Source organism: Carex rostrata, chromosome 20, assembly GCF_964058835.1.
Source record: "Carex rostrata chromosome 20, lpCarRost1.2, whole genome shotgun sequence".
Lineage (NCBI taxonomy): Eukaryota > Viridiplantae > Streptophyta > Magnoliopsida > Poales > Cyperaceae > Carex > Carex rostrata.
In genome coordinates this window covers 5,458,656-5,483,187 of record NC_135937.1, presented here as the reverse complement: position 1 = coordinate 5,483,187, position 24,532 = coordinate 5,458,656, and the positions used below count along the sequence as shown (strand labels likewise).

Genomic DNA, 24,532 nt, shown 5'->3' with positions numbered 1-24,532 from the left:
TGAAGTATATGGTGCTGACCGTTGCAACGGTACAGGGACCGTTACCATGGTAGGGTAATTTGAACTGGTTTGGATTGCAACGGTAGAGGACCGTTATAACGGTTCCCATAACGGAAGTCTCTGACTTGCCGACCGTTTAGCACCGGTTCTGATCGATTTATACCGGCGTAGCACATTCTGCGAATTTATTTATTTTGTTGCAACAGTTCCTGGACCGTTGCAATGGTAGGCCACACTTATGTCAGTTTCAAGCTTATTTTATAAATTTTACATATTGATTGTCCTTAATCTTGAGTTAATGCTTTTGCTATCCAATATCGTGTGCTTCATGACTACATGCTATATTGCAGTTCATTAATTCATCATCGATATATATTTATTGAATCTTAGTTGTCTTGAATCTGCACAATGTATCAAGAAGAAAAACTGTAAAATGCAATTATGTATGTTTTGCAAATCTAATTAAATGGACAAGTTGAGAGCTCCAAAAGCCAATAATTTTCTGCAGAAAATTCTTATATGATTGATCTCCATATATATTTGATCTCTATAGTCAGAAAGTCTGACTCTGCCAATAATTATGAACTACATCTCCAGCCGGTAATAAATGAAGAATTGATGATTGCTCAAATATCATTGACATTACGATACTAGTTATGATTCGATCTATCGTCATGTTATTGTACATAAATTGACACATGCATCAGCATACTTATGCTCAGGATTTAATCTTGAGAATGAATAAGTAGTAGTTAAGATAGCAAGATTTGATCGCTTGGCAAACAAAATATAATGCAGTCTTGTCTCATAATTTAAATATTTATTTGATTAATTTTATACAATTTATTCATATAAAGTACTTGACACTTTTGTCAGAATTTTGTTCTTGCAAAACTTATTCATATCGAAGTAAAACTGTTCATATAAAGCCATCAATTATTTATTTAATAATTGTGAATAATCTTTAAATAATTTGTTCATCGAAGTAAAACTGAAGTATCATACCTGTAAAAGAAAATATGTATATTCAATTTAACATATAGTTGAGTTTGGCTAGTATGATATCAGTGTCATTTTAGCCTATATAACACAAACTCTAAAACTTATCAAATCAGCTTCAAACGACTAATTCAAACCGTTTAAAATGATTTACATTATGAGTGATGCCTTTACATACAAATTTTTAATATTTTTGAATTATTTTAGTATCAAATCAAGCGGTAAAAGTATTGAAAAATTAATGTATTAAAATTAACTTAAAAACTCACACATTTGACCACTTGACTTAATACTAAATAAATTCGAAAAGTTATAAATTTTGCATGTAAACGCACAACTAATGAAGTAGATCGGTTTGAACGGTTTGGATTCACCGTTTGAAGTCGATTTAATAGGTTTTAGAGTTGGTGTTATATAGATTGAAATGACACCGATGTTATACTAGCCAAACTCATTATAGTTTCATAGATTATTAGAAATTGAAACATAAGAAGGTGAAAAAGAAATGAAAGCGTTTGTCTCAGTCAAAGATAATTTTTTTAAAAATAATTAGCAGTGACAAAGTAATAGAGATTGACATATGTAGAGTGAGAAAAATAGTACGACAGAGCCGGTTTCATCACGGAATGGCACAGTTATGGCATAGCACGCGTATCAGTTATATGTCATGATTTGTGTGTTATGTGCTATGATTATATTTTGAAACTTTGGCACAGCACAGCACATCACGTGAAAGATTTAGTCATACAGCGACACGTCACGTGGTCTTGCTAGTCACGTGTAATTAGGACCATTATATATTAATCAAATGGTAATCTTGAATAAACTAACTTAAATTATGATTAAATGGTCATGCGAGTTACGCGATGCACGTTTGGTCACGGCACGTTTGGGCACGACGTGACTCACGTGACATGACCACACCTTGATATTTTGATCACGGATTGGCACGATACGTGAAAAATTAACTTTATTACAGTACAACACTAGACTAAAACCATGGCGTGTTAATCACGACACGATATGGTATGACACTTTTTTTTCCAGACGTGATAAAGAAAATTTGATTTGAAGAAACGGCTATGTTGTCAAACGGAGGACATGAAACTCCAAATGCTCAATTTTATAATTGGAATATTGTCGGCCCTTGATGCAATAAATAGAAAAAAAATAAGGAACAAATGAATTTTGTTTGGGCCTGGACTTGGACCAATTGGGTGCAACTATTTTAGGCCAGGCCGAAGAAAGAATAAAGATAGAGAAAATCAAGGGCCTAGGAAGCCCATTTATTATTTAGACTGCAATTTATCTTAACACGGGTTTAGGCCTAAGTAAATTGATTAATAAAATGGGATAATTTGGGTAATTCATTAAAAGTGATTAATAAAATGGGATAATGAAATGAGGGTAATTAATATGGTTAATAGTTAATTGGTATCAGAGAGATATTATATAATCCAACAATGAGCGAGGCTACTGTAATGTGTATAGTGCATATTAGTTTATGTATCAATATCCTAATTTTTAAAGTCCAAACAATCGATTTGAACTGATCAACATAATATCTATATAAAATATGCATATAGATCAAATGTTATATTTTTAATTTTTTTTGCTATTATCTTTTAGGAAATCGATTGATATAACAGTCTCGACCATTAATTTTTTTTTTTTTACATATTTACAAAAATAATAGAATAAATATTTAAAAAAAAATATAAAATTTAATTTGCATGTATATTTTATATGAAAATAATTATGAATAGTTCAAATTGACGGTTTGAATTTTGAAAACATATAATCTAAAACAAAACGTGACCCAACAACATAGGATTTTTCTATTGACTTAAATACATATCAGGCACGAACGGTTGGATTTTTAGAGGGAGTCGAGATTGGATATATACGATTTCAATACCATCAAACGATTTGGACTTCGCGTTGGATGATTATTATGTATTAGAAGATTGCAATAACATAAAGTCTGGTTTTAGAAAAATCATTGCTCAAGACCCCTTTAATCTGACACACTAAGTTGGAAAAAAAACAAAATCTCACCTAATCTGCAGTGTAAATAATGATAGCAAAGACATACATTTTTTATTATTTAATATTTATTTTTAAAACTTCCAATTGTTCTGTTAGGAATGGTTAGAAACTACTTTATACAACTAACTAAAAAAAGTTATAATTATATTTTATTTATTATTTTCAAGTATAACTTATATACACATTAGTACATTACGGATCAATTTTGTAGACATTAATTATTAATTATAGATACATGAATTATATAAATAGGGAGGACTGGCGGAGTTGTGCTGGGTGTATAGATCCTTCATTGGCTACCACGTTTTTCTAATATTTTAAGAAAATTATGATTTGAGTGTCATTGTTAAAGTATGCTGCATCAATATTCTTTATTACGAAGTTTACATGCAAAAATAAAAAAATATCATTTTTTATAGTTTTTTTTTCTCACCACCACTTTAGTTTTCAACAAATATATTTTAAGAAAATTATGAGTTTGTCATCATTGTGAAAAGATGCTAGGCCTACGGGCCGTCAGGAAAGCAAAAAAAAAGAAAAAAAAGAAAAAAAAAATGCTACACATAACACGTGTATTTATTTGGAGCCGCCTCACTTGATTTTATCTGTGTGAGAACGACAAGTTGTCTAATTAGATCCGCTAACACAACTTCTAATAATTTTGTTGGAATTTATTTTTGTACTATTTTTTTTAATCAATTTAAGATTTTAAGACTACAATTCTTAATACATACTCAGTAGGAAAATGAATTTTTGAACAATTTTTTAATGCAAAAGGATCAGAACAATTATCTTGGTCTCCGCACTCTAGCTGGTACCTCAAAATCTCCACAGTAAAATTAGAGGATTGATATACTATGATTTTCATTAATTATATGATCTTTTTTTTCAGTTTCCGCACTCGTCTTCACGTCAACCGTATAAATACTTAAAAAATAATATATTAATACATAATTTTTTTAAGATATTATTACTTTGATGTATAACTTGTTATGATAATTTTTTTTTTCAATCCTCCAATTGTCCCCGCGTCAACATCTCTCTAATAAAGTAGTGTGGACCCCATATTCCGCATCAATATTCCCCAATCGTTCCCGCGTCAATCTTCATCTAACAAAAATAGTTGACCTCATAGATATAAATACTTGCAATACATGATAATAATACTTTTGGATGTCTTCTAGTATCATATTTTAAAAAAAATAGTTACAAGTATAGATGCAAATATTTGCATAACGGAATATAAATACTTTTATGATAACAAATTCGAAAGTACGTTATCATGGATCTCATTTGAAAGAGAAAATTACGTAAAATACGTTCGTGGGTTTAGATTCACAAAATTATTCACAGATCGTCATAAATATGGACGAAATTAAACGGAAAAACTAAAACCCACATCTGAAAACATGTATGGCTCCCCTATTTAGTTTGAGTGGTCCCCCACAGAAATTGATGGTGCATACGTTTGAGAGATTTGATTTGGAAGAATTATTTACGTACAAATTGTTCACACACATATGTGTATTAATACTTAAGAAAAAATTTCAGCGTTGAAACTTTTACCATTTTCAAGTAGTTACAGTAGGTATGATGCATGTACAAAACAACTACTTAGGACCTGTTCGGCAGCTGATTTTTCAAAATAAAAGTAACAAAATGGTATTTTTATCTTATAAGTGTTCGGCGCCATGGATCTTTACCCAATTAAATTCCCAAGTAGCTCTCCAATTCCCTTTTGACTGTGAGTATGCTTGGTGAAAAAAATATTTGGTTGGAGCTCCGTTTTTTTCCCATTTGGCGGAGCTGCTTCAATCATTTTGACCAAGTCACCAAGCGCAATAATTTAATCCAATTAATTTCATACCTTCCAACTCGTGTCAGCATGGTTTTAAAAAAAAAAAAATCCATAACTTCAAATATTAATATGTGGAGCTATTTTGTTCAAAATGATTTAATTCTATCATTAAATTGTAATTAAGCAAAAATATTTTAAAATACATAAATATATAAAAGAAACACAAAACTAATAATAATTTCAAATTGCATTTCAATGTTACAATAATAATTGATCAATCACCAAACTAAAAATAATTAAACAAAACTTAATTTAAAAGTACAAGAAATTTTAATTGAACAAAATACAAAACTAAGTTTTAAGTTCCTATTTTGACGTCTAACATAATCATCCCACATAAGCCTAGCAATTTCATTTCTTTTTTCATTTCCTGCTTGACGTTGACTGTTAAGTCTTTCAATATCTTCGCTGTACTCTTCATCTCCATCTGGTACATCCACAATATCATTTGGATCAATTTCCAAATTAGCATTCGCAGTCCAAGCGGCATCGCCGTCGTGATCAAACATCCTAACAAATTTGGATCAAATATCCTAACAAATTTTCCATGCATTTGCCGAACACCTACATTTACTAATTCCCTATGGGTTAAATAACTTTGATTTTGAAATATTAAAATTCTCATTCCTACAAAATTTGCATGCTGCCAAACAGACCCTTAGCGTGTGTTTTGTTTTCAGCTCTCAGAGAATTAATAGTCGGAACAATTTTGAGGGCCAAAACGAGTCTTTATTTTATATAAAGATTTTCGTAAGTTCTTATGTTTATTTAAAATTTTTTTTTATAGTATCTGAATCTGTATTTTGAGGTAAATTTTTTAGAGCAGCTGTAGCTTCATACATCGGACTAATTAACTACATGCAACGTTATTTTGGTTCTACGGTCCGTGCATGAACTCAAAACTGTTAAAATCTTTACCCGTGTTTTACGGTAGATCTGCGATTCTAACGGCGACGAGGTAAAAGAAAAATTGAAATGAACCTAGTTCTTGATGTTATTTATGAGGAAATTTTTTATATTAATAAAAGCATGTGATACCTAGTGGGAGTTCTAGTCAAAGGAATGAAACACCGCTACAACAGAACGGGTTGTGGATGTGGGGTCCAGCTGTATCACGATACCACAGAAACTGGACTAGTGCTCTTTCATGTGAAATTAACCCTTTCCTCCTATTTATTAATTCTTTAAATGTATCTTGATCGGTGTAAAGCAGCTATAAAGTGTGTGTTATGTGCTAAGCTCTAGGTTAGAGATAACATTATTATATCACTAATCCAGTCCTCCCAGGTCTCAAATCACTCTCCCGACAAAAACGAAAATTGTGTACTTTCTTAGCTATGTCAAGAACATGAATTTTCAGATTGCGGACCACATTATAGGGTAATTATTTGAGCCTAAGTCGTATACACCGGGTGTAGGTAATACGAAGAGTCGAGCCGAAAGCACAGTTTCGGGACTAGAGACGGTGACGTGTTCCCACTCTAACCCCACTTCCCCATGCGCACGTTACCCTCCACATTTCCAACAAATATATGCCGTGTACACCCAGTTCTTTAGACCACGAGTCTACTGCTAATTAGGTCCCACCCGACAATTAGGTAGTGTAAGTCAGTTGTCAAAGAGTAAAACATGTCCAGGGAATAATTTTAATAAACCCTGGTCTGAAGTCCAAACAAAGATCAGCTTGAGTCCGTATCCTCTGAGATAACAGAATATTTCTGTTTAGATTCTGACCGTTCGATATGAATCAGGGTCAATCTGTGCTTTCAATATGCGTGCAGATTCTAATCGGACGGCGGCGATCTGAACAGAAACATATGTTACCCTAGGAGATATGAACTCAGCTTAGCTCATATCATTTACTAGGAAGGAGCGGAGTGGCGTGAAAAAGACAGAGAAGATATAAATGGCGTTTGGTAGACCGGTTCATGCATCTCAGATAGGTTCCTATTGACATAGTGAAAGAGAGAGAGTAGGTTTGAACTTGTGGGGTTGTTCGGTGGATGTGAAAGAGACTAGCTAGCTTGACGACGACTGTAGTTAAGTAATTTATTTTTCTTCCTTTTCTTTCTTGATTAGTTCTTTAGTTCTCATCTCAACTTCCCTCCGACAATTGCTTCCTTCAACCCAAAAAAAAGAAAAAGTTTTTCTTCCCTGATACTGACTTTGTATTAGAACCAGAGAGAACCGAGTTAACAGTGTCATGTGGCCTAGTAATATCTGATCACTTGAGAAATTAATTCAGTGGTAGCAGTCTCCACCGTTTGTTAATTTTCTTGTACCTCTCATCGACCTATCTTTCTCCTGTTAATTAGTTTATTTAAATCTGGCGAACCGGTGGTGGACTGGGTCGGCTGCCATGAGTGGTGCCGACCCAGTTGTCACCTCTTCCTCTCTCCATCTCCATAACCCTAACCCTGATCACAATCCAACCAATAATCATTTACAATTTCCTAACCCGCTTGATCCAAACTCCGCGAACCAATACCCAAATCCAACAACCCCAAATAGCAGTGGAAGCAACAATGATGAACCGGGCGAGAATTCACCTAGTGCTAATGTATCTTCTGAACCTGGATCTGGATCTGCATCCACAGTTCGCAAACCTCGTGGCCGTCCGGCTGGATCGAAAAACAAGCCTAGACCGCCAGTTATTATAACTCGGGATAGCCCGAATGTATTACGATCGCATGTCATGGAGATTGCCAGTGGGGCTGATATAATGGAGGCGATCTCTACATTTGCACGGAAGCGTCAACGTGGTGTTTCGGTTTTAAGTGGCAGTGGTGTAGTGACAAATGTCACCATCCGTCAACCCTCTGCCCCACCAGGTACTGTTGCAACCCTGCATGGACGGTTTGAGATCCTCTCCTTGTCGGGTGCGTTCCTACCTGCACCGTCTCCACCTGGTGCAAGCGGGTTAATGATTTATCTAGCAGGTGGTCAAGGTCAAGTTGTCGGAGGAAGTGTAATGGGCGAACTACTTGCATCTGGTCCAGTTATGATTATAGCAGCTTCCTTCTCCAATGCTACATATGATAGATTGCCATTAGAGGAAGAGAATGTTCAGATGCCATCGTCACAGCCAGCTGGCGAGGGAGGAATGCCAATGCAGCCACATAGCCCGGGGAGTGGTGGTGGCGGCCCACCAGCAGGCATGGCATCGGACCATGGATCAATGCCATTTTATAATTCTCTGCCGCCTAATTTGATGCCGAATGGGCAACTGCCGCATGAGGTTCTAGGGTCTTGGGCTTCACCCGCAGCGACCTCACGCCCGCCTCCATCATTTTGAGAAGTTGACAAGTTAGTATGTCTTTTCCTTTGCCTGTTAGATTTTTGTTTAAGAAGATCGATGCTTATGCGCAGGTTAATCTTTTGGTTTTGGTAGGGACCTTAATTTGGTTAACAAGAACATGTTGTAATCCTATGGATGTTTCATTTGTGAATTATTAGTTTTTGTAGAAATTAAATTTTGTCTTATCTCTAGCTAGCATCTGCTATATGTATTAGTATTATTTTCATTCTCTAAACAATTCAACTTAACTAATCATTGTCTCCCTTTGCCTACATATTAATGCATGGTCTATTTTTTTTTTAATTTGAATTGATTGGTTTAGTGATTATATATACTATATGTATATATAAGTAAGCTAGTGCATATATTTTTTATCTACTGAATAAATCAGTGATCCACTAATTACATAATTAATTATGTGTCTAAGATAGGTCAGCCTTTTTATTAGGCAATAATTCAATCCTCCACTCATTAAACCAGGGGCATATGTTGGTGTACATGTCTCATATTTTATTGTGGCTGGTAAGTGAAAAGTCTGCTCCAAATTTATTTCCTTAGGAAGATTGGTTTTTACTTTTTAAGTTCATATGTGTATCAGTGTATGTTAAATAATGTAATTTCTGTTACATATATAATATATAAGTACTGCTCCAAATTTATTTCCTTACTAAGATTGGTTTTAACTTTTTAAAGTCATATGTGTATATTATAATCATGTAGTTTCTGTTACATATATAATATATAAGTATGTATATTTGAAACTAAATATGATGCATGAAGGATCTTTATCATTTAGGTGTTGTTGATCTGAATTCTCAACTCATGCATGCATGGCTTATTGTGGAGCTGTGCTTAACTTTCCTGTAAAAATGATGTTTTGAGACTAGTTTATATATGGGAAACATCTGTGATCATCTGTATGTATTTATTTGTTTTTTTTATATTATTCTTAATTTAATTATCTGATACAATTCGCACGTGGTTTATTCGTCAACTCGACCTAATTTGTTTGTAATGACGCAACATGCCAGCATATACTATATATTGCTTTTTGATATTGTTAGATTATCTTTCTAGTTTCAAGGTTTGTAATTATATTACCACTGCTGATAATTAATAATGGAAAAATGAACCAAGCAAATGACATCTACAACACAACAATTTCTAGCTGTTACTGTCTTTCGAACCAAGTTTTTATGTTCTTTTGTTTTTTGATGGTCGAATTTTTTTTTGATGGTCAAGTTTTATGTTCTTTTGAACATTTAAAACCATGAAGTATGTACTGTTACTTTCTGTGAGTTCACTGCTGTTATAATGAATTTTCAGTAGATCCATCTTATATTTCTTTATTTCCTTGTATCAACTCGAAATTCAAGTAAAAATACAAAATAAGTTTTTGAATTTGCAGAGGTTTATTGAACCAAGAAATGCTGATGATGAGAACTAGCTACAAGTGTAATTGGAAAATGACTTAAAAATTAATTAGTCAGTTTTGATATGATTAAAAACTAATACACTCGTAATTAACACCATTATATGAGCGACGAGCATGATTTTAAATTAACTTGATGGTAGGAGCTAGTGTGCTACAAGTAATTTACGACTTAATTATATTAATGTTTAACTAGGATAGCTGTTAGCCTTAAGATTAATTTAAGAAGCTCCATAAACTACATATTCAGTGTGAGACAGATCTATATATAGAGAGTATGAGAGAAAAAGAGAGTAAAACTAGGGTGTTCTTAAGTTCATCAAGTCCCTTGTGAATTTAAGTCTAAAACCCATCTAATCGGCTTCAAATGATGAATTTGAACCGTTGAAATTCACCTACCTTACGAGTAGGGGTGGCAACAAACCGAACTTACCTTAGGTTTGAGTTTGGTTTGAATTAATTTCGAACCGAACCTGGTTTGATTCGTTTCGAACCGAACCCATTTTGAATTGAATTAATTGCGAACTACACATTTTTCGAATCGAACCCGAATCGAATCACGAACTAAATTATTTTTTAGCAGTCCTAGTTATATCGGTAGTTTATACATTAATTTTTTCTCGCGGGACAATTCACATGGCTTCATTTTACTGGTATGAACTATGAAATGAGTATTTTTAAGTTGAAAAATTGTTTATGAAAAAATACATTAGAGACGGCTTTCCTGGTATAAACTATGAGAGACGACTGAAGAGAGAGGAGAGACAGTCATCTAGGCCGGAGAGAGGAGTGACAGCCGGAGAGACAGCCAGTCGCCGAGAGCGTCGGCTAGATTTTAGAGCTAGAGGGAGAGTGAGTTAGGGAGAGGTGAAGAGAGAACTAGGTTATTGAGATTTGAGAGCGAGGGAGTGCCAGCTTAGTTAAATTATGACTCTTTATCTTGGATTTTAATTTCATCAGGTAAATGGACAGCCGATGTTATTATGAGATTCGAACCATAAAAATAATCGAACCCATTTCGATCGAATCAGGCTAGGTTTGGGTTTGGTTTGAATTAATTCCGAACCGAACCTGGTTTGGTTCGTTTCAATTCGAACCCATTTCGAATCGAATTAAACTCGAATCAAACCCAAATCGAATCACGAACCTCGAATTTTTTTGCCAGCCCTACTTACGAGTGATGCGTTTACATGTAAAAGAATTTAATTTTAAAATTAATTTTGCATAGAGTCAAGTGATAAAAAAAAAAATTCAAAAAATGAATGTATTAAAATTTATTTATTAACCTTCTAATTTTGACCGCTTGACTTTATACTAAATTAATTCGAATGTTTGAAATTAACTCGTAAAGTAGACGGAGACGGATTTCAACGGTTCAAATTTATTATTTGAAGTCAATTCGATGAGTTTTAGATTTGAGTTCACCAAAACTGTGAACTTAAGAACACCCTAGTTTTACTCAGAAAAAGGTGTTTTAACATTTTAGGCCAGACATACTGTTTGTTAGCAGGGAGTTGGAAAGCTGGAAATGATTGATCAATCGTGTGAAATGTCCAATTAAGTCATGCAACAGTTAACGGACGCGAAGGTGGGATCCAAGGATTCCCATCTTACATCCAATCAACCTCATCTACCTGACATGTTTGAACTAATTGATAGAGAAGCGCCTCCTACAACTGGCCCATATTTGGACAATAATAGATCCTTAGTCCAAAGTGGTAAGAATCAAATGACATCATATTATTTTATTTATTTATTTATTTTTTGTAGGTACTTTTGTTTAGTTTTTTTTGGTTAAGCTTGCTAGGTTTATAGGGTCAGACTAGCCGTAGAACGAACAATAGTACAGCATAGCACATGTTCAAAGTTTTTTTTTTCTCTCTAAATTTTTATATTTGGCTTTTGAAAGGGATATAGTAAATGTGAAGTGGACAAACTGGTAGGAGGAGCGTAATAACGAAGCAGTAAATTTGCATAAATCTATGAATTAAATGTATAAATAGTTAGAAGTTAAATCTGCATGTAACAGTGATAAATTTATACTATATTGAAAGGAAGAAGCAAGGCGAAAAGAATCAAAGAAAAATAACTCACAATTGAATTAAATTTAACTGAAGTGTTGAATAATTTATTTTAGTGAGGCATTCCCTGTTTCAGTGCCTGGGTCTTATTTGGACAGGCAGAGAAAGGTAACTGCCAAAAATTGGGCCAGATTAAGACCGATTTAGCACCCAATTGCATTTCATTTGGGCCACATTAGGCCCTCCTGGATATGAGATGTAAACTTATTTCCCTTCTTAACTACAAATTATAGGTACAGTAAAAAGTTCTTATACTTCTTAAGCGCTGCAGAGTGCAGTCAGTCATTATTTGAAAACAACAAAAATCTAACCAAGCAGTCTAAAGGAAAAAGAGAGACATTTTAGTGAAATTTATGGAATCTCATTGTAATTACAAGCCTTGCGAAAATTACACCGAACTTCGACAAGCTAGCAAGAGATATTGCAAAAAAAAAAAAAAAAAAAAATGAACGGGCACTCATCTAACTCAATCATCATCGACATAGATTGTTTCCTGCTTGAAAATCCCGAACACCTTCTTCACATCCGGTTTCTTTTCGGGTTGCTTTGGTTTTGTTTTCAGTCTCTGTGGGGCCTGCTTTATAACAGCCTTTTGAGGCGGCAGCTTCCGGGCCTTCGCCAGACCTCTTATAGTAGCAATTTGTGCCTTTGGTTTTTCTTCTTTTTCTTGTTCTTCTGACTTCTGTGCAACTGCAGTTGCGAGTTGTGTGCTCAGCTTGTCCCAAGAGAATTTGCCGGTGAAATCCTTCAAGCCGTTTTCTAGAACAGCAGCAACATCAGGGCCAACTTCTTTTTGTTCTTTTTCAGTGATGCCGGGCCTAGAGTTGGATTTGGATGCTTCTTGAAGCTTTTTAGCAGCATTCTCTGCGTTGCGGGCTTTTTGGGAGGCGATTAGTGCTTCCTCCTCGGCTTTTGCTTTTGCGACGGATTCTTGGTACGCTTTTCTTCGTCCATCTTCTGGGATAGCACTGTATTTTACAATTATGCTTTAGCATTTTTTTTGAGGTACTTTCTTTTTATAATTAAATAAATTAAAAAGTTGAGGTTTAAAACAAAAAATGTTTTCCACCTGAGAACTTCAACTACTGCCTTAGTAGTTGCTGTCGGACTCGTGCAAACTTCTACCACCTGAAAAAAATGAAACAAATCTTAAAAAAATGTTATGAAAGGTAACCTGAATTAAAGAAATAATATAAGTTTTTCGATAATAGAACTAAAAGCACTGTACCTTATTCTCGGCAAGAGATGTGTTGGAGAAGACATCAGCCACAAGCGCCGCAATCTGAAACTTTGCAACCTGCAATTATAGTTACAGCAAAAGTTGTACAATACATAAATCAATTTATGGTTCCTTTTTTACATAAAAACCTTGCACAAATTATAATCGCGTTAATCCCATGTCCTTGTATCAGAAAGAAAGCTTGCCTTAGACTCAGTAGATCCTGCGACAGACCCGTTCCCTTCACCAGAGACCACCAGTCCATGCTTGCTTTGCGGTGAATAATCCTCTGTCAGGGCCGTCTTTATAACAGTGTACCTAATATCTGACTCGACCATTTTCCCCAAAAACTCATCGATTGTTAGAGATTGGGAGCGCGCAAACATACTCGAGATGTTGTTGAAGAATGTCGTAAAACCGTCGATCACATTGTAGGTGGATCCACTCGTTGCACCGGAGGACGCGTCGTATACAACCACAACATGGGTGGCTGCAGCGAGCTCCGCAGCACGGACCACTAGAAGTGCCTCATCAGTGGTCACGTCAGCAGTGGGGCCATTCTCAGCGGGTCCAATACTTACCACAACCTTGGTGGCCGGCCCAATTGCCTTGGCAATAGCCTCAGGCTCAGAGAATGCTGATTCCACAGCATTTAACCGCTTCGCTTCTGCTGGCGAGATCACCTGGATCATGTAGAAGTGAACTTTGATACTATACTACCAAATCTGTTATTGATATTCAATCCACTAAACATAAATTAAATAGCTTTTTATCTAAAGGCAAACCTAACTAAATCAAACCCAACCCAACAACTAAAAATTTAAATCATACATGATTATGCTTTAAACCTGAAAATACTCAAGACATGATTTGAAAATGATAATTCATCAGCTGTATATTAAATTAGCCAGTGCACAAATTAACTAGAATTGGATTTGACCATAACTGCCAGCTAGGTCACATAACACTCGTATGTAGAAAATTAAACCCTGAGGACATGTAATTTATAACTAATTTTTGCTGACATTGAAGCAATTTACATGCCTTCACTTACACACGGCTATTAGCCTATTCGTGAATGACATATCAGCCTCACCTTATATGCGGTAGCAATACGAGCAAGCTCCTGGGCCGAGGCAAGGTCGGGCACTCCAGCTCTAACCGTGAAACCCTGCCTAAGCAATGTCTGAGCAATACGAATCCCGGCCTGACCAGTGGCTCCGGCAACAAACACTGTCTGTGGCTCCTTCTTTCTCCGACTTGTGAGCAGAGATGTTGATGGTGCATTCACCACTGGTATCAGCGAGTTTGCATTGGGAAGTTCTATATCAGCAAAAAATGTCTTGAACTTCTTCCAATTATCCGCCGGTTGTTGTACCGACTCATCCTCCTCTGGGGTGTCCTTTGTTTTGCCAAATCCAAATATGTTTTGACGTGCATATGTAATGGTGGAGGGTTTAGGGGATCTGTCGAATTTGGAGCGCAAACCTGGGCTTCGCACGAATGAGTTGGAGGTGAGAGCTGGAGCCATAAGAGATAGTGTGGTGTCTCAGCCTCTCAGGGGACTTCTGCCGAACGGAACACATGCATTCTTGAAAAATTTTGGGTGTTAAGCGAACAAGAGGACAGTGTTACGAGTTCATTGGATCAGATTTGATAGTGTGGTTGGACCTATAGAATCAAGACAAGTGGATGCTCTTTTATCCCGGGTGGGCAAATTGGCACCACAGGTGGATTTTCATTTTGAATTATATTTTTCAATTATTTTAGTTTCGGGAATAGAGACGGTGACGTGTTCCCACTCTAACCCCACTTCCCCATGCGCACGTTACCCTCCACATTTCCAACAAATATATGCCGTGTACACCCAGTTCTTTAGACCACGAGTCTACTGCTAATTAGGTCCTACCCGACAATTAGGTAGTGTAAGTCAGTTGTCAAAGAGTAAAACATGTCCAGGGAATAATTTTAATAAACCCTGGTCTGAAGTCCAAACAAAGATCAGCTTGAGTCCGTATCCTCTGAGATAACAGAATATTTCTGTTTACATGCTGACCGTTCGATATGAATCAGGGTCAATCTGTGCTTTCAATATGCGTGCAGATTCTAATCGGACGGCGGCGATCTGAACAGAAACATATGTTACCCTAGGAGATATGAACTCAGCTTAGCTCATATCATTTACTAGGAAGGAGCGGAGTGGCGTGAAAAAGACAGAGAAGATATAAATGGCGTTTGGTAGACCGGTTCATGCATCTCAGATAGGTTCCTATTGACATAGTGAAAGAGAGAGAGTAGGTTTGAACTTGTGGGGTTGTTCGGTGGATGTGAAAGAGACTAGCTAGCTTGACGACGACTGTAGTTAAGTAATTTATTTTTCTTCCTTTTCTTTCTTGATTAGTTCTTTAGTTCTCATCTCAACTTCCCTCCGACAATTGCTTCCTTCAACCCAAAAAAAAGAAAAAGTTTTTCTTCCCTGATACTGACTTTGTATTAGAACCAGAGAGAACCGAGTTAACAGTGTCATGTGGCCTAGTAATATCTGATCACTTGAGAAATTAATTCAGTGGTAGCAGTCTCCACCGTTTGTTAATTTTCTTTTACCTCTCATCGACCTATCTTTCTCCTGTTAATTAGTTTATTTAAATCTGGCGAACCGGTGGTGGACTGAGTCGGCTGCCATGAGTGGCGCCGACCCAGTTGTCACCTCCTCCTCTCTCCATCTCCATAACCCTAACCCTGATCACAATCCAACCAATAATAATTTACAATTTCCTAACCCGCTTGATCCAAACTCCGCGAACCAATACCCAAATCCAACAACCCCAAATAGCAGTGGAAGCAACAATGATTAACCGGGCGAGAATTCACCTAGTGCTAATGTATCTTCTGAACCTGGATCTGGATCTGCATCCACAGTTCGCAAACCTCGTGGCCGTCTGGCTGGATCAAAAAATAAGCCTAGACCGCCAGTTATTATAACTCGGGATAGCCCGAATGTATTACGATCGCATGTCATGGAGATTGCCAGTGGGGCTGATATAATGGAGGCGATCTCTACATTTGCACGGAAGCGTCAACGTGGTGTTTCGGTTTTAAGTGGCAGTGGTGTAGTGACAAATGTCACCATCCGTCAACCCTCTGCCCCACCAGGTACTGTTGCAACCCTGCATGGACGGTTTGAGATCCTCTCCTTGTCGGGTGCGTTCCTACCCGCACCCGTCTCCACCTGGTGCAAGCGGGTTAATGATTTATCTAGCAGGTGGTCAAGGTCAAGTTGTCGGAGGAAGTGTAATGGGTGAACTACTTGCATCTGGTCCAGTTATGATTATAGCAGCTTCCTTCTCCAATGCTACATATGATAGATTGCCATTAGAGGAAGAGAATGTTCAGATGCCATCGTCACAGCCAGCTGGCGAGGGAGGAATGCCAATGCAGCCGCATAGCCCGGGGAGTGGTGGTGGGGGCCCACCAGCAGGCATGGCATCGGACCATGGATCAATGCCATTTTATAATTCTCTGCCGCCTAATTTGATGCCGAATGGACAACTGCCGCATGAGGTTCTAGGGTCTTGGGCTTCACCCGCAGCGACCTCACGCCCGCCTCCATCATTTTGAGAAGTTGACAAGTTAGTATGTCTTTTCCTTTGCCTGTTAGATTTTTGTTTAAGAAGATCGATGCTTATGCGCAGGTTAATCTTTTGGTTTTGGTAGGGACCTTAATTTGGTTAACATGAACATGTTGTAATCCTATGGATGTTTCATTTGTGAATTATTAGTTTTTGTAGAAATTAAATTTTGTCTTATCTCTAGCTAGCATCTGCTATATGTATTAGTATTATTTTCATTCTCTAAACAATTCAACTTAACTAATCATTGTCTCCCTTTGCCTACATATTAATGCATGGTCTATTTTTTTTTTAATTTGAATTGATTGGTTTAGTGATTATATATACTATATGTATATATAAGTAAGCTAGTGCATATATTTTTTATCTACTGAATAAATCAGTGATCCACTAATTACATAATTAATTATGTGTCTAAGATAGGTCAGCCTTTTTATTAGGCAATAATTCAATCCTCCACTCATTAAACCAGGGGCATATGTTGGTGTACATGTCTCATATTTTATTGTGGCTGGTAAGTGAAAAGTCTGCTCCAAATTTATTTCCTTAGGAAGATTGGTTTTTACTTTTTAAGTTCATATGTGTATCAGTGTATGTTAAATAATGTAATTTCTGTTACATATATAATATACAAGTACTGCTCCAAATTTATTTCCTTACTAAGATTGGTTTTAACCTTTTAAATTCATATGTGTATATTATAATCATGTAGTTTCTGTTACATATATAATATATAAGTATGTATATTTGAAACTAAATATGATGCATGAAGGATCTCTATCATTTAGGTGTTGTTGATCTGAATTCTCAACTCATGCATGCATTGCTTATTGTGGAGCTGCGCTTAACTTTGCTATAAAAATGATGTTTTGAGACTAGTTTATATATGTGAAACATCTGTGATCATCTGTATGTATTTATTTGTTTTTTTTATATTATTCTTAATTTAATTATCTGATACAATTAAATTCGCACTTGGTTTATTCGTCAACTCGACCTAATTTGTTTGTAATGACGCAACATGCCAGCATATACTATATATTGCTTTTTGATATTGTTAGATTATCTTTCTAGTTTCAAGGTTTGTAATTATATTACCACTGCTGATAATTAATAATGAAAAAATGAACCAAGCAAATGACATCTACAACACAACAATTTCTAGCTGTTACTTTCTTTCGAACCAAGTTTTTATGTTCTTTTGTTTTTTGATGGTCGAATTTTTTTTTGATGGTCAAGTTTTATGTTCTTTTGAACATTTAAAACCATGAAGTATGTACTGTTACTTTCTGTGAGTTCACTGCTGTTATAATGAATTTTCAGTAGATCCATCTTATATTTCTTTATTTCCTTGTATTAACTCGAAATTCAAGTAAAAATACAAAATAAGTTTTTGAATTTGCAGAGGTTTATTGAACCAAGAAATGCTGATGATGAGAACTAGCTACAATTGTAATTGGAAAATGACTTAAAAAAAAATAAGAAAATAAAAAAATTGATCCCATTGTGATCCATATAGAAAGAAAACAAAGAAATAATAAAATGGAATGTAGAGTCTACTCAATTGAAGAGGAGAAATATATATAAAAACAAAGTAATAAGGAAACAGATAAATACATCGCTAAATTTTAGAGTCTATTCAATTTTAATTGTAACGTGTCGTGTGGCAAAACATGTCGTGAGTATGTGTTTAACTAAATTTAGACTTCTATACATAAAACATATGCATTTAATCAAAAGAAGACAAATTGTGTAATTGGAGAGCTGAGATTAAATCCGAAGTTTCATCGTTCAATCGTAACTGTTGATGGATCAGACAGCCAACGTGCTTAATAATAGAATGGAGATATATGGGTTACTGTAGCGATACAGTACTGCTACAGCACCACCCTATCTCTCCTCCGTTTGATATATATCCAAGGGTAAGATCCTTTATTCCCTTTTATCTGACGGTCAGATATCTTTCTTCGCTCTTTTTGAGCCGAATAATTTATTTTTGTCTTCGTTTCTATCTCAAAAGCTCTCCAATTCTCCTTTCCTCAAGTGATCTGCCCCACCTCCTTTCCTTGAGCCTCTCCTCTCCTCTCCTTCAATTCATAACTCCTCTCTTCCGCACTTCCGCCCTACCTCTCTCACTCGGGTTCGTCTCTCTCTTCTCCTCTCTCAAATGGGACCAGCCCTATCTGGCTATATCTCCTTCCAAATAGGACTAACCCTATCTTGCAAAATAGAAACACTAACACATCGCCTTCCTCTTCCGTGCACCTCTTCTTCTCTTCCCTCCGCCGAAGTTATACTCCCCTTCTCTTGCCCCTCCCTTCACCTAATTTCTCCTCCCCTTCTCCTCCTAAGCTTGAAGAAATTATGGGACCATTTGATTTTCAGGTGCCGCAACATGGATTAACAACTCGGAACAACTTTTTCACAACACTTCATGTAACATCTCTTGCGATGATGGCCATGAGGTATTTTCTCTCACTTTAATTTTATAAATTGGTTGGCTGAAATTAGGTGATAAGTTTTCTTAGATCGGTATTATTGTATGTTTATACTTACTAAGGCTGAGTTATGATTTTTTACAACTTACATGGTGAAGTAGTTGGTTCTACCTGAACAAATGAGAATATATCAAAGGTTTAGATGTTGGGCTGAATGATCTATGAAGTAAGGGGGAAAAAAAATCATTAGGTACTGTTCTCTTACCATGTGCATAAATTTTCTTTTATGGTATTTCATAATTTTCAACTTAGGAATCCATTCAAGTTTTCTGACAAGTGACAACACTTTTATCTTACCTAAGATTTTTTTGTTTTTTAATTGGATTGATGAGCATGGTATAGCTAGGTGTTGTGAGATTAATTTGATTTTTGGAAGCATGGTGTAGTCGGCGGGATTGTTGAATTCTATGGCATGCTACCAGTTGTAGTGTAACTAATAAGGATTAATACATGTTTATCCCAATAAATCTTCAGGCGGAAATTATATGTTATTATACTTGGTTACAATTAAATTAGAACTTGAGAAAATATATATTTGGAAATAGAAAACATTATCTATAACCTCATCATAAATAAATATGCATCAATAAATTAGAACTCAATTTGATTTAATTTTGTCCTTTTTTTTTACATGTTTGTATAGGTGAAGATTTGACAGAATTACAAGTAGCAGATCGAGCAACAATAACAAATATATCTCCATAAAAATATGGAGCAACAATTGGCTTCTTTCATGTTGATAATGTCACTCTACACTTCTTGAGGCTAATATGAAGAACTGATGAAACCGTGAGTAATATACATAATATACATTTAGTTATACTCTCTACCTTTTTATTGCTTCTCCATTTACATTTATTTTTGACAGAACATTAGTGAAACTGATGTGCCAATTTGTTACTACATGAAAATATATTTAAGTAAAAGATTCTTAAAAAATGTGAACTCAGAAAGCTTGATTACTAAATATTAAGTTTCTTAATATATAAAGCTATACATTGACATGTTAGTTGCCCATTTATTTTGAGATATTAATGTCTTTTTTCTTATTATGTGGTGTGCTGGCATATTTTCTTCATAAAATTAATGCACATAATTATTACTTATTTCTTTCTTTTGTTAATATAGGTGGATATGATAGAGGCATATTTATGAGCAAATAACATGTTTATCGATCATAACGAGGTTAACACAGTGCCGATTTAAGATTCAGATGCCTATGTTGCTAGCCTTTGATCTAAAAGAGGATAATTTAGATAAAAGTTCGAAGTACCTTGAATCCTTTAGCCTTTTGTGTTTCTTTAGGTTAATTCATCTTCACTTAAGTTGTCAAGGTTTGTGTATCTGTATGTGTTGAGTTATTTCTCTTAATTAAAATCAGCAGATGTAGATTCTAAGTTTTACCCGTCTTATACAATCATTATGATTTGCAAACACGATGAATTTGCAATATTTATATGATTCCTAAAGAGTATAGATGGGTTGTGAAACAAATATATTAAGTTTTATATGTTTCTCTAAGCTCAATATTAGTGCACTGAAAGAGCTCTCAAATTCTCCAAGGAAGATGCACAAATGAATGTACATATGAGAGCTTATATGCCTCTTTTCTTTCTAATCTGATTCTTCTTCATGCAGTTATTATTAATTTTTTTGTTTTAATTTGCTTTAACGTTTGGAGGTGATAATTGAAGTCATTTTTCTCAAAAAAAAATAAAAAAATAATTGAAGTCATCTCTACAAAAAATAAAATGTTTGCTGTCAAACATGAAGATGAAATAAGTATGACAGCTCTTTCTTTAAAAACTTGCTTCCTGTGGATCATTTTAAATTTAATATGTCTACCATTAGTGTATGATGATTAATACAAAATCTAATCTCTGTGAACCAGTCCTTAACTTCTCAACCCTTAAAGATTTGTACTAGTCTTAACATAACAATTGAGACATTTTAGCTTACCAGCTTTTCCAATATGTTTTCTATGATGTTCATATGTTGCCTACAAACAATTTTTATTCACCGTAGATTTTTTTTAGTATAGATCAAACTTTAATTGAAATTGTTATGATGTTCATACATTTCCTGCAACACCAAGAGCAGCAAAGGGAAAAAGCCGGACTAAGAGCACAACATCAACAAAAACAATATGACACCTTTTGTATAGTGTAAATATTATTTCATGTACTATCTTTACAAAAACAAACATTGGAAAATATTTTGTTCAAAAACAGTGTTTGCAGGTAAACTACAAACCCTTCATATGGCATGTAGTATAAGGTACAATAAGACACTATTGGTAGAAAGTAAGTAGTACCTCTATTAGGTTCACATTTTGTACAATATCATGTACAAATTTTGTCATAATATAACTAGGGTAAGGCTAAGGTGCCATAGGTTGCATAATGACCTACGGTGCTACGGCTCAATATTTGAGTTTTTAAAATCCAAACGTTCGATCCGAACCATTCATCTTGTTCTCCATATTAATATGTGTTTGGAGACTAAATTTTACATTTTTTGAAAATTTTTTACTATTTTTTTAGATAGGTAGAAAATCAAATATCTGAATGGTGCATAATTTTTTAGATCAACTGATTTTCTACGTATCTAAAAAAATAGTAAAAAATTTCCAAAAAATGTAAAATTTGATCTCCAATCACAAATTAATACGGAGAACAAGATGAACGGTTCGGATCAACCGTTTGGATTTTGAAAACTCAAATATTGAGTCGTAGCACTGTAGGTCTCTATGCAACCCATAGCACCTTAGCCTTACCCATATAACTAATTATAACTTATGTACTAGGCAACTTGTATACACTTATTTATTCAAAACCTCTACACCCTTCTCCACCAGTCTCGACAATAGTTGCCGAAGCAACGCAAGGCATACCGCTAGTACTTTTATAATTCTTTATAAATTATTTTTTATGAACACATGTAATTTTAGAGAAATATTTTATACAATGGAGCAAAATTTTAATTATTTTTAAAATCAAGCATCTTTTACAAGGGAGCACCTAGCTATCACCGCAAACTTCCCCCACTCCCCCAGTGATTAATTACTTGAGTAACTACTAATTACCTAGGGGGATCACTTACTATTTGGGGACAGCCTAATATTTGAAAGATTTTACAACTGGCGCGCGCAAGTATTTATCTATAATGTATCAAGTATTTATCTATAACACATCAAGTATTCATACATAAGATATAAGTATTTTAAAAAAAAAATAGACACATCACTCATCTTGTACACGTTTTTAGAGGTGTTTTTTTTTCTCCGTTCAATGTAACCAATATTTCTGACGATCTGTGAAATTTTTTGCAAATCTAAAACCACAAATATCTTCTATACAACTTTATCTTTCAAATGAGATCTATGACTACATAGTTTCGAGTTGTCTGTTGTACAAGTATTCATCTCTTGTCACGTAAGTATTCATAACTCATCGAGAAAATATTCATCCTTGTCATGCAAGTGTAAATATAAAAACTGGACACATCACTTATCCATCTTTTACACGTTTTTAGAGGTGTTTTTTTTCTCTGTTCAATCTAACAAATATTTCTGACGATCTGTGAGGAATTTGCAAATCTAAAATCACGAACGTTTTCTACACAATTTTATCTTTCAAATAATATCCATGATGACATACTTTCGAGTTGTCCGTTGCACAAGTAGTCATATCTCATCACGAAAGTTTTAATACCTCATCGAGAAAGTATTCATCCTCGTCGTGCAAGTGTAAATATAAAAACTGGATACATCACTCATTCATCTTTTATTCGTTTTTAGAGGTGTTTTTTTTTCTTCGTTCAATGTAACCAATATCTCTGACGATCTGTGAGAAATTTTGCAAATCTAAAACCACGAATGTTTTCTACACAATTTTATCTTTCAAATGAGATCCATGATAACATACTTTCGAGTTGTCCATTGCACAAGTATTCATACCTCATCGATAAAGTATTCATCCTCATCATGCAAGTGTAAATTTAAAAACTGGACACATCACTCATCTATCTTTTACACATTTTTAGAGATGTTTTTTTTCTCCGTTCATTTTAACTAATATTTCTGACAATTTGTGTGGAATTTTATATATCTAAAACCACTAACATTTTCTACACAATTTTATCTTTCAAATGAGATCTATGATGACATACTTTTGAGTTGTCCATTGCAGAAGTATTCATACTTGTCATGCAAGTATCTATATCTAAGATATCAAGTATTCATTCATACATGTTGAAGTATTCATTCATATATCTCTATTTATTTATTTTTCAAAATTTGATTTTATGCCATTTCTTAATACTTAGTACGCACTAGCCTAATTCACCATTAATGAAGCTTTGTTATTTGCAAATAACTCGCTACTTAATTAGGAAGAGGAACATAAAGATGAAAGGGATTAATTGCATCAACATAGACAAAATTAGTTGAACTCGATCCATTTAGCACTCATTTTGAGACGGTCGACAGTGATTGATCTAATCCGGTGGAGGCGTGCTTGATTAGGATGGAGTATATCAATTATGTTAGTTTGTAATATTCTAGAAGTCAATAATACGATAATTTATCATAAAACTTTGTTCATGAATTGAATGTTTAATTATATATCATTTTGTTGCCTTGAATATTATTGCATTATGGATCATTTTGAGTTCATGACTGGAATTGTGAAACTCCATAATTAAGATGATATAAATTCTTAAGAAGTCACTAACCGAGGTAATTAGCAGGAACACTAATTAACCGTTACTAGGTTAGTATGTGGATTAAAAGATGGTTAAGTTTTACAAACCATAGACACGAGATGTCATTTTAATCACATAGATACATGTTCTAGGAATATGATATTTGACAGACCTCGAATGAAACATTAAATAGAATTGTGTTCGTGTCATTAATGTTTTTATTCAGTGTAAAGTTCTACAGTATGAGGTATTCATCGTTCTAGCTAAGAGATCTGTATGTGTGAGTGTTATCTAACGCTGTCCATAAAAAGCAGTCATAACGGTAGCACTTCCATATGTATAGCTTAGCTAAGGAAGTGATGGTTTACCAAAAGTATTATTGTCCCTCGTATTTTTGTATGAGCTATAGCATCACTGGGCCCCTTGGTAGAGTTAGATTATCTGCATGTGGTATAATTACAAGAGTAATTATATTTGATAATCTACTCAAGATCAAGAAAATATTAAGTTAACAAGGATGACACACACACCTACCTTGAAACTAATCTGATAGCTATGTGACAAAAGAACTGACACAAGTAAATTGTTTACTAGATCGTGATATTGTATAGTACAGCATCATCTGTGTAATTGGATGGTCATGATGTATTCTGCCAGATGCCTCTCATGATTATAGAAGTTAAAACAGTTTTAACTCTATTTACCAACATAACACAGATCCTATTGGGTCACACCATATAGGAGCTACTCGGAGAATCTTACTGT

General features: G+C 34.8%; 2 protein-coding genes, 2 long non-coding RNA genes and 1 pseudogene across 5 annotated transcripts; 3 read left to right on the top strand and 2 right to left on the bottom strand.

Annotated features, from left to right (window-relative positions):
• The first annotated feature begins 6,672 nt into the window (after positions 1-6,672).
• LOC144572783 (AT-hook motif nuclear-localized protein 20 pseudogene) lies at positions 6,673-8,456 on the top strand (annotated as a pseudogene). The gene is made up of 2 exons (XR_013517805.1): positions 6,673-6,950; positions 7,088-8,456. The product of XR_013517805.1 is annotated as an AT-hook motif nuclear-localized protein 20 pseudogene (transcript).
• On the bottom strand, positions 6,870-9,094 carry LOC144572784 (uncharacterized). Its single transcript, XR_013517806.1, has 2 exons — positions 8,851-9,094; positions 6,870-8,739 (listed from the first exon to the last, which is right to left on the bottom strand). It is a non-coding gene; the product is annotated as an uncharacterized LOC144572784 (long non-coding RNA).
• Positions 9,095-12,037: 2,943 nt separating this feature from the next.
• Positions 12,038-14,567, bottom strand: PTAC16 (plastid transcriptionally active 16). The gene is made up of 5 exons (XM_078322456.1): positions 14,033-14,567; positions 13,143-13,619; positions 12,946-13,014; positions 12,787-12,845; positions 12,038-12,685 (listed from the first exon to the last, which is right to left on the bottom strand). Exons 1-5 carry the CDS (start codon positions 14,465-14,467, stop codon positions 12,184-12,186), a joined length of 1,542 nt encoding a protein of 513 aa, XP_078178582.1. The 5' UTR covers positions 14,468-14,567; the 3' UTR covers positions 12,038-12,183.
• Positions 14,568-15,164: 597 nt separating this feature from the next.
• On the top strand, positions 15,165-16,727 carry LOC144572823 (AT-hook motif nuclear-localized protein 15-like). The gene is given in 3 exon segments (XM_078322496.1): positions 15,165-15,182; positions 15,801-16,154; positions 16,156-16,727. Coding segments are annotated over 3 exon segments (771 nt in total). The 3' UTR covers positions 16,555-16,727.
• Positions 16,728-18,922: 2,195 nt separating this feature from the next.
• On the top strand, positions 18,923-20,674 carry LOC144572090 (uncharacterized). The gene is made up of 3 exons (XR_013517675.1): positions 18,923-19,030; positions 19,707-19,852; positions 20,192-20,674. It is a non-coding gene; the product is annotated as an uncharacterized LOC144572090 (long non-coding RNA).
• Positions 20,675-24,532: the final 3,858 nt, after the last annotated feature.